At 37.7% G+C, this 14,041-nt stretch overlaps 1 protein-coding gene across 1 annotated transcript in view; it reads left to right on the top strand.

The window, feature by feature from the left end:
- The window catches only part of LOC107753065 (ankyrin repeat and fibronectin type-III domain-containing protein 1-like), a 77,585-nt gene extending 73,516 nt beyond the window's left edge, over positions 1-4,069 (top strand). Inside the window, exons 23-24 of the mRNA XM_016569168.1 lie at positions 450-741; positions 4,029-4,069. Coding sequence (XP_016424654.1) covers positions 450-741; positions 4,029-4,069 — 333 coding nt within the window. The remainder of the gene's footprint in view (positions 1-449; positions 742-4,028) is intronic.
- Positions 4,070-14,041: the final 9,972 nt, after the last annotated feature.

Here is a 14,041-nt window from a genome sequence, read left to right as displayed (position 1 = left end):
AATGTTAACTGAAATAAAATAAAATATAAACAAATTTAACTTATTTTATTTCAGCTATTTTCCAAGGTGATATTTCTCATTTTCATTTAGTTTAACTTAATGCACTAAAACAATTAAAACTGAATAAAACTAGTAAATAAAACACAACAAAATGTAATAAATTTGAACTAAAATCAAAGTGATTAATATAAAAATAAAATCTAATTTAAAATAATAGTATTATATTATATTATATTATATTATATTATATTATATTATAATTCTGCATCCTGTTTGCTATCTCTATTCAAATTAAGAAATTAAATAGAAATTTTAAATTCTCAATTCAGTTCTGCTAATTGTAAAGTTTCGAGTTATTGCATTTGAGCATTAAGAAACCTAACCATAGTTTACTCCAGTTTACTAAACAGACTATTTAGTCTGCTGACTACATATGTCTGTGTTTGTAGTTACGCGTGACTCCAGAGACGTCGGCCAAAGAGATGGTTCGTCTGGTGGTCCAGGAGATCAACGCCGTGTGCCATCACCTGCAGAAAGCCACGCAGCAGTGCACCTGTGCCCCGGATCAGTGCAGATACCCGTCCTGTGCATCTGAGGTGTGTGTGTATGACAGCGAGCAGCTCGAGCACTTCGGCCTGGTTCTGCTGGTGGAGGGGGGAGAGAAATGGCTACAGGACGATTTCTGCCCACTCACGCTACAAAACCCATGGACACGCGGCAAACTCTGTTTTAAATATAACCGTTTTTACTGTAGTTTTGATCAAATAAATGCAGCCTTGGTCAGCAGAAGAGAAATTGAAAATGTATTTTATTTCAGTATATATATATATATATATATATATATATTGTGAATTTCATGTTATTTCATAACATTTTGAAGTAGAAAGAAATAGTATTTTCTTGTACAATATACTCCAATAATCTTTGTTTTTATTTTTTGCAGTGTACTACTTATGTTTTTCTCTGAGAAATAAGAAATTTATATATGAAGTCTATCACACTTATTGAAAAAAAATTGGTTATGAATGGCATTTCATGTTGACTTTAACTGGTTACATGGATAACATCATCATTATCATCACATGTAACACTAAGACCGCGTGTCCACCAAAGCCTTTTTAGCCAGTTGAAGACGGCAGGCGCTTTTTTTTTTTTTTCAGTTGAGACGCTTTGGTTGCTATGATACGAAATATGCACTGAAGTATTATGGCAGACGCATCACAAATGAAATGTTTTAACAAGCATTATTTTTCATAACAGTATTGTGGTAGTCCGGGAATTCCATCTGGTAGACATGAATACTCACAGACAAGCAATATTAACTTCTCCATTGATGTTCAGTCGTAGTACAAGCAGGGAGTGACATGTATTAGTCCCGCCCCTCCTTCACTGTGATTGGTCAGCTGACTAAAAAGTGACAGTGATGAGCGCTGAGTTTTACCCAAAGTTGAACATTCTTCAATTCTCGGCGCCGAGCAAAAAAACGCTGAACGCGTTAAATAAACGCTCAGTGCCTCGTCACACTCTTGCCGTTTTAAAAACCGCGGTGCTCCCATTGAAATCAATTGAAAAAATACGCTAGCCTCAGGAAAAAACACTTTGGTGGACACGCGGCCTAATAGTTTCACTTTATTTGCTCATTTGATTTAGTGCCACTTTAACCAGATGGTGTAAGTTCAGTCTGGACAGAAGCTCTTCCATATGTATTCTGAAGTGAAATGTTTACAGCTTACCATCGGTGGTTTGAAATCACCGCACAAACATTACGTCATGATTTTTGGGTCAATGCATTCTTCCTCAGGATACCGTTAAACCCTTCCACCAAATTGTACACATACAGCAACGGCGGTCGGACGTATCCAGACTGTGAATACTCCATTGGGATTCTCCCATGAACAAAATACACTGAATTACTGAACGTTTCTATTGAGAACGAGTCTACACCGAAAGCACCACCAGAACAGAAGCTTTATCCAAATGAAGAGTGACTTTTGAGTGAGATTGTTTGTGGACAGACACATTGGATTGAACGGACAATACGGGCCGTAGCCATAGAGTTTGATAGACTCTTCCTGTTTCTAATGTTGATTTGTGTTGCTTTGAGTAGCATTTGTGGAGCGTTCACTTTTGTTGTAGTGCGGTGAGTTTATTCTGGATATTGTGTTTACGGTCTCTGTTTGGCGAGTGACGGACACACACGAGTGCAAAGTAAAAATTTTGGTGCAATAATATTTTACACTGTAGCTCGGAAGCGGATTTCTCTTCCAGATGAACGTTGATTTATGGAATCATGTACAAATACACACTCGAGCTGATACACAAGCGCTGTTCCAGATGATGTGTGTTTTGGCATGAGACGTAAGACTGTTTGTCTGTGTGTGTGTGTGTGTGTGTGTACATGTTCCTTGCATGAGCTCATAGTCTTATGGCTGTCCATTTGATGAAAGCATAGATTTGAGCAGCTGCAGTGTGTGTGTGTGTGTTTGTAGTTTACTACATGTATTAATATGAGTGTTTTATTTACAGCTCCTGCCGCTATTGTCTGGTTCAGATTCAGTCAAATCCTCCACGCGTCTCACAATACAGGCAGGTAATGGAAAAATACCATTAATTTTCTTCATGAAGTAGATTTTTAACAATAGCTTTTTAAAACTTTTTAATAATTATTATTGTTATTTTTTGAATCATGTTTTATATATGAATTCCCAGCAGTAAATTACCCATGGAAACAGGAAATGCAGTGACCATCCACTCTTATAAATCACTGCGAATGACATTTCAGACACTCTCTCAATCTGCTTACAGAATATATTTGAATATTTCAGTCAACTTTAAATATACTGTATTTTATGGAAGCCTGTTTCCACCACAGGATGAAAAATAGAAAGTTAACTTAAAAAAAACAAAAAAATCAAAATTGCGAGATATAAACTCCGAATTCTGACAATTTTTTTAATTCTTTGAATTATGAGTTTAAAAAAGAAATTAGAATTGCGAGATATAAACTCAGAATTCTGACTATTTTTCTTGGAATTCTGAGTTAAAAAAAATAGAATTGCGAGATATAAACTCAGAAGTCTGACTATTTTTTGAATTGTGACTATTTTTCTTGGAATTCTGATTTTTTAAAAATTAGAATTGTGAGATATAAACTCAGAATTCTATTTTTCATGGAATTATGAGTAAAAATTAGAATTGCGAGATATAAACTTAGAATTCTGACTATTTTTCTTGGAATTCTGAGTAAAATAAATAGAACTGCGAGATATAAACTCAGAAGTCTGACTATTTTTATGAATTCTGACTATTTTTCTTGGAATTATGATTTAAACAAATTAGAATTGAGAGATATAAACTCAGAATTCTTTTTTCTCACAATTCCTAAGTTACATTTCACAATTCTGACTTTACATCAGAATTAAACAATTCTGTCTTTGTTCTCATATCTCACAACTCTGATTTTATATCTTGCAATACTATTATATCTCACAATTCTGACTTTTTTTCCCCCTGAATTGTGAAAAAGTGAGAATTGTGAGATAAAAAGTCACAGTTATCTTAAAAACACTTTAATTGTTTCATAGTGCACCGGTCACATCATTCACAACATCATTCCCAGTGCTTCATGGGATGAGTGCTTCATTCACAACTTTTTTCCAATTATTAAACACTCACTTCAGTGTAGTGCTGCAGTGATGATGTATTTTTGTAGGCCGACCTGTACACGTCACACTGGTTCCCTCGACAAATAGCTGCCGCATCAGTGTGATGACGTTTAATGACCTTAAAAAAATCACAAGAGGGTATTACGATGTTTTATTTCATAAACATGAGTAAAAGGTGAAAATGTCTTGAGCTTATGTTCACCACAGACTTAATTTCAGGCTTTTAACCAGAAACCCATTCAAAAACCCATTGACTTCAGGATGATGAAAGTGAAAGTGCAAACCTGCGACTTCCGTGCTTTAGGACTTTTTTCCTGCAGCGCTGTATTCATGCTAAGCTTGTGATTCATCTCATCCCTGTAGAGAAGATGAATGGAAAAATGCTCTTTGCTAAATTTGCATGATCTTCACATGCAATGCTTTTCACATTAAATTGACAGAAAATGGACCAACATCATTTTGTTGAATTTGAAACAAAATGCTTCTATAAAAAAAAAAAAAAAAACAGCAATAGAGAGATTCATGCATGTTGGTTTGAGAGACACTTCACATCTTTTCTCTTCATTAGTGTCACTTTTCTTTATTATTTTTGAAGTTTCAATGTGTTTGAATCAGCTGTTCAGACGTTTACCGTTCAATAGTTTGTGATCAGATGTTTTCATTTTTTGAACAAAATTAATACTTCTGTTCAGCAAGAATGCATTAAATTAATCAAAACTGACAGTAAAAGCTTTTATACTATTGCAGAAGTTTTCTATTTCAAACAAATGCAGTTCTTTTGAACTTTCTATTCATCAAAGAACCTTAAAAATAAAACATCACTGTTTCCACAAAAATATAAAGCAGCACAACTGTTTTCAACATTGATAATAATCAGAAATGTTTCTTGAGCAGTAAATCAGCATATTAGAATGATTTCTGAAGATCATGTGGCACTAAAGACTGGAGTAATTATGCTGAAATGTAGCTTGCATCACAGGAAAAAATTACATTATAAAATATATTGCAAAAGATAATAGTTATTTGAAATTGTAATATTTGGATGAAATGTAACCTTGGTGAGCAGAAGAGACTTTGTTTAAATTTTTTTTTAAAAACCCTCAAACTCTTAAGCGCTGGTGGATAAGTCAGTTCAAAACCAGACATCTTTTAGTGCAGATCTGTCGTTTGATTTGATATTTCCTTTCTAATGCAATGGCAGGGCCGCTGTAATCTGTTTTCTCTGAAATAATAGCCTCTCTCTGATTGACTGAATCCACACTGAGTGTCTCACTTCTGCTAAGTAAAGTGTGGGAAACACTCGACAAACACACGCACGCACAACCCAAACTGGCAGACCACACACACACTGGTATACAAGCGCTCCCTCACACACACACACACACACACACACACACACATTAAAGTGCAGTGGAGCGTGTGGAAGACCACACTGTCTTTATTTGTTTAATATATTGTTTTAGACACAATAATAAAATAACCAACTGGCAATTCAATAAAAAAAACAGTACAGTGTTTATTTTTTTGTTTTAAAATATTTAATTTCTTATATAATTTTTTTTTTTTTTTTTTTTTGAAAATATACAATAAAATATATAAAATTAATAAAAAATAAATGCTAAAAAAATGATCATAAAGCGCTTTCCATATGCAGTAGAGCCAACACAGAATAAGTGTACATCACAAAAAAAGTGTACTTAGCATTAACTCTTAGCAAAGAGTTAAAGTGTACTTTTAAGTTAGTATTTTTAATTTAACATTACTACGAAGTGCACGTTTTAAAAGTGCACTTGAGTGTGATAAGCATGAATGTATCCTCTCTTTAAGTACACTCGAGTGGGATTTTAGTTCATGCATATTATATTATCTGCAGAATACACACAATTTTTTCAGAATACACTTTTTTAAGACTTGAAGTACACTGCAAGTGCACATTCAGTACGATTAAGCGCACTTCTGTTTCACAAGGCTGTGCAATCAGACAGTCAGTACTTCCACAGACCTCTAACTTCATCTCTTCATCTTTCTTTATACCAGTGTAGGCACACATACAGTAGTTTGACACGTGTTGGCGTGAATTTAATTATAACTAACCTAATTGGGGAGCTCATCACTAGGTTCACCCTCTATCTTTAAACCGCACAAATCGCAGCCTGTTATTCCCCATCACAGGGCCGTGACGCGGCTCTGATTACACTCCGAATGATAACGGACGTACTTCTGCATCCGGTGGCCTGAAGATCTGACTGGAAGGCTATATGTGATACGAACACAGCGTCCTCTGTGCATTTATAGCATGAAATGATGTGCAGAAATGCATCTGGTTCACCTGTTCTATGCATATTGTGTGCGTTTTGTGTTGGAGTTTGAGACAGACCCCCCTCCGCTCGGGACCCCTGGGGGCCGTAACCCTTTAAAGCACCTATAAAACATTTGGCAGGAGCGTTTGAAGTTTTTATGAAGCGCTGCAGTATTGTTCCCCAGAGAGACTGCGCACTCCACTGGCGCCTCACTGCCCTCGTACACTGCCAGAGCGCGAGGGAGGGGAGCCGCACGTGTGTGTGTGTGTGTGTGTGTGCACATAGTTCTGTTTGTTCTTTCTTACTCTGTGTGTCATAGATGGAATGAAAGTGTGTGTTTATTTGTTGCCATGGTCTTTCTGTCTGTGTAGTAAAGTTTGGGAGTGTTTGGCTGCGTTCACACCGTACCATTCTGATCTTCTCACACCGGATTGTTGTGCAATCTTAGTTGTGCAATTTTAGTATCATTAAAATGCTGTAATAGTTTTTATTAATATTTTGAAGCTTTTTATATTTTCTTTTTGTTTTAATTTTAGTTAATGTGATAAATTTTGTTTTTGTCTTTTTTTTTTTTTTAGTAATATCTATGTAGTTTTACAGGTAGAGTGGAAATTTTCTGATGACTGGTAATTGGCATTGTTTATGATCCAAATGGCTACATGTCATCCCATACTATTTTAAGATTAACTTAAAGCTGTTTTTAATAATTTAATAATATTATACAAGCATAATGATAGATGATTAAGCTGAAGTGTCCTGCTTATATTACAGACTAACTCAAGTTGAAAAAGTGAAAAAGCATAATAGGACCCCTTTAAGTATGAAGTTAAAAAAAATTTTTTTTAATTTTAGAGAAGATTGTTATTATTTTAAATTAAACAAAAGTTTGAATTGAGTCTGTCCATAATGCTAAATTAACTTCAGAAGTTTCATATTTACTGTATGATTGGATTAACGTTTGATTGATGGAGGAACATCGGTGCAGACTGATATTAACACTGCATTAACTTCATTGATAAACAATAGAAAAATGAATCATTCTTCTGCAAAGTTATAGACGTCATGGGTTTAACTGTAGATTGGCCAGCCGTTTAGCAGCTCGCCACATTGAGATTGAATGTAATAGTTGTAGAGTCACAGATTTGTGTGTATCTATCGATTGTTATGAAACAGCTTTGAATGCGACTCATCCAATCAGATCAGTTGTTTTATAGTAGAGATTCTGATGTATTTGAAAGGTTTGATGAAGCCAATCAGAGAAGGCTTTACTCAACTGTTTTTTCTCAGGTTGTCTTGTGCAGGTTGTATGTGCATGTGTGTGTTTTTGCATTCACACACTCACACTGCAGATTCTAAAAACAAACGCCAGCAGCATTTTAATCCACTGGAGCCAGACTGTGTGTGTGTGTGTGTTAATTATTTCTGTTAATATAACACTAATAATCATTCATAAGCCTGTGTTCAGAGCCGGTGGGTGTGTCCTGGATGAGACACAACAGCTGGAGTGGACGTGTGTACAGAGTGATGTCAGAGCAGCCGTCTGAGTGTGTGTGTGTGTGTTTTGTTGAGCGGTAGCAGTGAAACGGCAGTGAGAACAACCACCACCACATACTGATGAATTAAGCACGCTTCAACCCTGACTTCAAAGACACACATACACACACACACACACACACACACTGTGCCATTGTTTAGAAATATGATTGGATTGATGGATGGAGTGATGAACAAGACTAAGATGAAATGAGTGCTTGTGTACATACTGTATCTATAGTAACACACATATCCAGACAGGATTAATCTACACACACACACACGTTTACCTAGCTATCAGAATGGTGGCATTTCATAGACTTCTTATCTATCTGTCTGTCTGTCTGTCTGTCTGTCTGTCTGTCTGTCTGTCTGTCTGTCTGTCTATCTGTCTGTCTCTGTCTGTATTCTGGCGGTAACTGAACTGTGTACTCTAGGGGGCGATAGAGTTTCCTTCAAATGTCTGTGTGATTCAGGAAGCTACTATAGTTATAATCTCATACTTGTGTTACACAAAACTAGTGTTCTGACACTTAATAGGAAACATAATAATAATAACTAACAAAATTGCTGCATTTAGACGTTGCTTAATTTTATGTCCGAAATATTGCAAAAAAGGCATTCACGTTCTGAATTTGTAAAAATGGCTACAGGACCCAAAAATAACCTACTGAAAAATTAAATAAAGCATCTGCACACTTTGAAAGCTCCCATCTACAGGATTGTAATAAAAAGTGATGCTTTGAGCCATTCAGCTCTTCCTCAGATTTTATTAAACGGACTTCCTGACATAGAGGAGAAATGTAGCACCAATAGATGCTCTGCAGTGAATGGGTGCCGTCAGAATGAGAGTCCAAACAGCTGATAAAAACATCACAATAATCCACACCACTCCCAAAGCTGTGTGTTTGTAAGAAACGAATCCATCATTAAGACGTTTTAACATTAAACTGTTGTTTCTGGCCAAAATATGAGTCCATAATCCATAATAACACTTCATCCAGTGTAAAAGTCCATCTCCTTGAGTTGTGTCTCACATTAAAATCAACCCACATATTTGTTTAGAACCATTTTGGACTGTTTTGGCTTGATCTGAGCAGATTTCTCTCCTGATTCAGACCAGATGACTTTTTCACTGGAGGAAGCGTGATTATGGATAGAGGAGTCTTTTAGCTGGAATAAACTGTTTAAAAGCATCTTGATGGATTTGTTTCTTACAAACACACAGTTTTTGGCTTCACAAGATGTTAACTGATGGACTGGAGTGGTGTGGATTACTTGTGGATTATTGTGATGTTTTTATCAGCTGTTTGGACTCTCATTCTGACGGCACCCATTCACTGCAGATGAGTGAGCAAGAGATGCAATGCTACATTTCTCCAAATCTGATGAAGAAACAAACTCATCTACATCTTGGATGGCCTGAGGGTGAGGACATTTTCAGCAGATTTTCATTTTTAGGAGAATTATTCCTAGTTCCTAAAAAGGATGTCAGTACACACTAGTAGTTTCTCACTCCCACAACTATATGCTTTATTTCCTTTGTCAGTAGATTGTGTTTATATTGCCAGCAATTTCATGGCAAGTATGGTGAATATTGACTATATCATTCAGTCCTAGAGTGATAGAATCACTGACCAAAGACACTCTAGCAGTCTCTCTCTCTTTGTGCTAAGGATGTTTGTTTTCTCCGTGTTTGTCCGCAGCTGCTCGTTTATGTCTTTTGATTAGATCACCAGTGTGAGTCAATATTCAGGACATCTTCTGAGTCTACACAGCGTCTCTGTCCTGTGCTGTTCTGCATGCTGTCGCTGCACTGAGGCATTTCACAGTATGTGTTCAGAGCGATCGGCATCTTCACACACACACTCCTCAGAGTTACACTTTCACCTCACACAGCCGTGAGTGTGACGGCAAACATCAGCCAGGACAGATAGCAGATGAATCTGAAGGGCTCGGTGGGATTAAGTTGCTAAGTGTGGTTCGGTTATCCTGACAGCGTGTGCTAACCAGACGCCACCCCAAAAAGTGAAAATACTGCATGACATCAAACAGTCACAACCACTCAGAACTGTTTCATGTTTACGTTTTTCAGCAGCGTTTTCCTGTTCAGTTGCTCCATAAAAAGACTTCAGTAGAGTTTGAACCAAACCTAATCCAATCAGAAGCAATAGTAAAAGCAATGCAAAACTATTGATAGTCATTGATTGCGAGTATAAACACAATATATAGACACTATCGTTCAAACATTTGGTGTCGGTAAGATTTGTTAATTATTTGGAAATCTCTTCTGTCATCAAAGCTGCATTAACTTGATCGAAAGTGCAGTAAAACAGTAATTTTGTGACAAATTATTACAATTTAAAGTAGCTGTTTTCTATGTGGATATATTGTAAAATGTAATTTATTCCTGTGATGCGCAGCTGAATTTTCAGCATCATTAGTTCAGTCTTCAGTGTCACATGATCTTCAGAAATCATTCTAATATACTGATTTGCTGCTCAAGAAACATTTCTGATTATTATCAATGTTGAAAACAGCTTAATATTGTGGAAAACTGATATATTTTGTTCAGGATTCAAGTTCATATTTTAAAAAAACGGGTACGTTTCCCGCTTAACTACCATAATAGGATGCATCATTAACTATCTAGTTGCAGTTGTTTCCCGCAACAAACATGGTCACGTCTCAGTCGGTTGAACCACATTGGTTCAACAATAGGACTGGAAGGGTGCTTTTTATTTCACGTCTTTTGAACCGAAGGAATGCAACACCCGCTGAGTACAACGATAGAGCTTGAAAGATCAAAGACAATTTTTAATATAACTCCGACTGGATTCGTCTGAAAGAAGAAAGTCATATACACCTAGGATGACTTGAGGGTGAGTAATTTATGGGCTAATTTTCATTTTTGGGTGAACTAACCCTTTAAGGAGTAATAACTCTTCAAAAATGGCTCTGATTGTTGACATGCTAAAATGTGTATATATTGAACATGTTAGCATGCTTTTTGTGTCCAAAAACAGAGAGTCCAGATCATACTAACAAGAAACTCTATCCACAAGTTGAAAGCTTTCGCGAAATTTGCGATGCTGTTTGTGAGAACTTTGGGACTCGTTGAACTGTGTTAGTAATGACTCTAGTTGGCTTTTGGGAAACGCATCCCAAATCGATTGAGGTGTTTACATGAAGGCCTTTCAATCCGATGGGATTATTCGGGTGCACGTAAATGTAGCTCAACCTCAACTGTCCACATTTGGCCCCCGGGACGGACTGAATTACAGCAATAGGACCCGGGCTGCAGGAATGTGATGTCATCCCGCCCCCCTGGCGTTGGGAATGCCCTCTCCCTGGGTCTCTTCCTTTTCCCCGCTCTCCATCCCAGCAGGATATTTTCTCGCATTCATTTTAATTTTAGGCAACATGAATGAGGGTAATCAAGCTGGAATGCAGTGAAGTCACACACACACTGACCGCATCCCAATTAAACGAGGCCGAGAGATCATTATTGACCTGCTGCCCACCCCCTCTTCCACTTTTCTTTTCTTCCTGTGTCCTCTCCTCCCCTTTCTGCACCACACGGTAGGCCTGAATAGAAGCGCAGTGCATTGGAGCTGTGCGTTCAGTCGCACACACACACATTTAGAGGGAAGCGTCCCCATGCTGTGTCACTGAAAACCCTCACAGTCTGCGCTGTCAATCAAACGCTGTTTCGCCCGTATGCTGAACGTAAGGTATGACATCACCTCACGAGACAATCACCACCGGCCTCCATCGCTGTCGCCAGAGAGATCCGTCAATTTGACGCTGTTTACAAGGCGTACAGTGAAAGAATAAAGAGGAAATCTTCAAACAGGCAGCGCATTTCTCAATGCTGCTTCCAGCATCTGCTTTCAGTTAGAGACGCAGTTGAGCCAGAGAGACACGGAGCGAAATAAGAGCGCACTGTTTACTCTGATGAAACAACAGTGTCACTTTGAGCATGGAATGAGAGAAAATGAATTACAAAGCAGAATATGTATTCATACAGCAGATGAGGGACGTTGCATGTCTCTCTGTCTGTCTGGGAATGTTCTTCCAGTAACATTAATCGAATGTTTGTTTACAGTTCTCTTTTTTTTAAATAATGTTCTCAAAATGTTAGCACAAAAACATTATTTATACATTCATTGAACATTTTGTCCTGAAACGTTTAGATGGACGTTTGTCTAATGTTTGTTAAATGTGATTCCTTTTTATTGGAACATTGAGAGAACATTTAAAAGTAACATTCCCGTGATATTTGCGAACTGATTCGATGGAATGTTCCCTTAACGTTCGTATAACCAAGAAACAATGTTTCTAAAACATTAAAAAAACTGGACATTTTGAATGTTCAGAGAACATTCAGAAATTAAGTTTTTATAACTTAATGTGAACATTAGCAAAATGTTCTCAGAACATATTTCATATCTATCTATCCATCCATCTATCCATCCATCCAGCTAGCTAGCTAATGTTCTCAAAACTTTGGCTAACGTTCTGGCAAGGTTCTCTCCAAGTTATGAACAAACGTTCTTCCAGTAACATTACTAGAACGTTCATTCAGAGTTTTCTGGTCTTTAATAATGTTCTTAAAATGTTAGCCTAAAACCATTGTTTATACTTCATTCATTAAATTTTTTTTCCTAAAACGTTTTAGTTGGATGTTCATCTAACGTTTTTTAAATGTTACCACATGTTTAAGAACGTTCAGAGGACATTCAAAAATAACGTTCCCATGATGTTTGCATAATGATAAAATGGAATGTTCCCTTAAAACCAGCAAAAAAGGTTTCGAAAACATTTTAAAAACCGCAACTTTTGAACATTCCGAGAAAAAAAAACGTTTACGTTTTTACGGGAACGTTAGCAAAACGTTCTCGGAACATATTATGTTACTAGTCTATCTACATAGATGCTCAAATCAGGTATCTGAGAGTTTTATTTTAAATCAGAAAAAAGCAGAAGTCTGTTGAGACAATGATTAAAGGTAAACGGATGCAGTTGAGGCATATTATTGTCTTTTTTTTTAACCAGACTGTTTTGCAATAGTGAAACTGATGAACCTCGTTTATTTTACGTTATCGTTTGTAACACTTAATAATAACATTTATTATCAGATCATTGTTTAAAATGATATAGCCTACTGCATAACATCAGAAGCTCATTCGTTGAAATCTGAATGTTGATTATATATGAGCCAAAATCTCGAGCCGTCTCTAGCTGCTGAATGAAGGTGAGCTGATAGTTCCTGCGCAGCGTCAGTGAGCCGCGCTCGCTCGCGCCCTCTAGCGGTCAGAATGCGGCGTGACACCGGCAGCTGAACCGCAGAACCGCAGCCAGACAGTCTGCCACCGATCCACAGACTGCTGGGGCCCTGCTTTACATGCCTCACACTCCTCATGTCATGAAGCCCACAGCTCACAGAGGGATATCCCTCCAGCCTCTGCAATCCACCACAGACAGCTTGAGAACAGAGAGAGACGCTTAAAATAACACGCTCATTAATAACCGTAACAAATAATATGGCTTCTTTTGAGCATTATTGAATAGTGATCAAAAGATGAATGAATGTACATTCAAATAATTTGACAGGTCATATATTATTGTTAATGACTTAATGAAGGTTTTACATGTGCATTTTGAAAGCACAGTCAGATTTGGGTTTGAAAAGTTCAACTCCGCTCTTTGAGATCACCTGTGAGCTGCTCGGCTGATAGTGATGGTGTGCTGCATTTGTGCGTGTCGTTTGAACATCAGGCTACACATCGAGCTTGAGTTCTGGCACCGTGAGAGGTGACGCGTCTCTATATGTGGCCCGCTTAAACACTTAATTGCGGCCGTTTATTTGGTGACCCCGAGAGTTCATGAGTGTTGGTTCCTGCCAGTGGCAATAGCAAAGGTCGAAGCCGAATCCACAAACCTCCACACAAACCAGAGGCGCTTTAATGGACCACTTATTGGATTCCTAAGCACTTCACTTTGTTTTTCTTTTTCTTTGGGAAAAATGATGTCGCCTGTGTGTGTGTGTGTGTGTGTGTGGCTCAACTCATGTCAAACTAGCAAAGAATGGCTTTATTAGGGGAAAGAAAAGCATTCAAATGATTATTCATTAAAATGCACATATGCATCATGTGCCAATATGTGCAAAAGCCCCAGATGACTGATGCATCCAGCAAAGAGTGTAATTTGAATGTGGTATGAATGAATTATAAGGTTTCCACTTGAACATTATTTATGCAAGACGAGTGTCACGGAATGTGCAAGATATGGAAAATCCCAAATGTGTGTTTTCTGGTTGCTGTTTTGTAGCAGCCTGTGATAAATCTAGAGCTGTTGTGGTGGGATGTGTGTGGGTGTGTGTGTTGGGAGGGGGGTCTCATTGTGTGTGTGTGTGAGTGTGTGTTCTGCTGTCAGTCAGACTGAGGGTTCTTGGTGAGCTGGGTGCGCACACACACACACACGCGCGCGCTCATGGAGCGACGGGGGGAGGAGGGAAGGGGGGGGGATATTTAACTTGGG

Source organism: Sinocyclocheilus rhinocerous, unplaced genomic scaffold (genome assembly GCF_001515625.1).
Source record: "Sinocyclocheilus rhinocerous isolate Xijiao unplaced genomic scaffold, SAMN03320098_v1.1 scaffold1493, whole genome shotgun sequence".
NCBI classification, from domain to species: domain Eukaryota; kingdom Metazoa; phylum Chordata; class Actinopteri; order Cypriniformes; family Cyprinidae; genus Sinocyclocheilus; species Sinocyclocheilus rhinocerous.
This window is presented reverse-complemented; position numbering and strand designations above follow the sequence as displayed.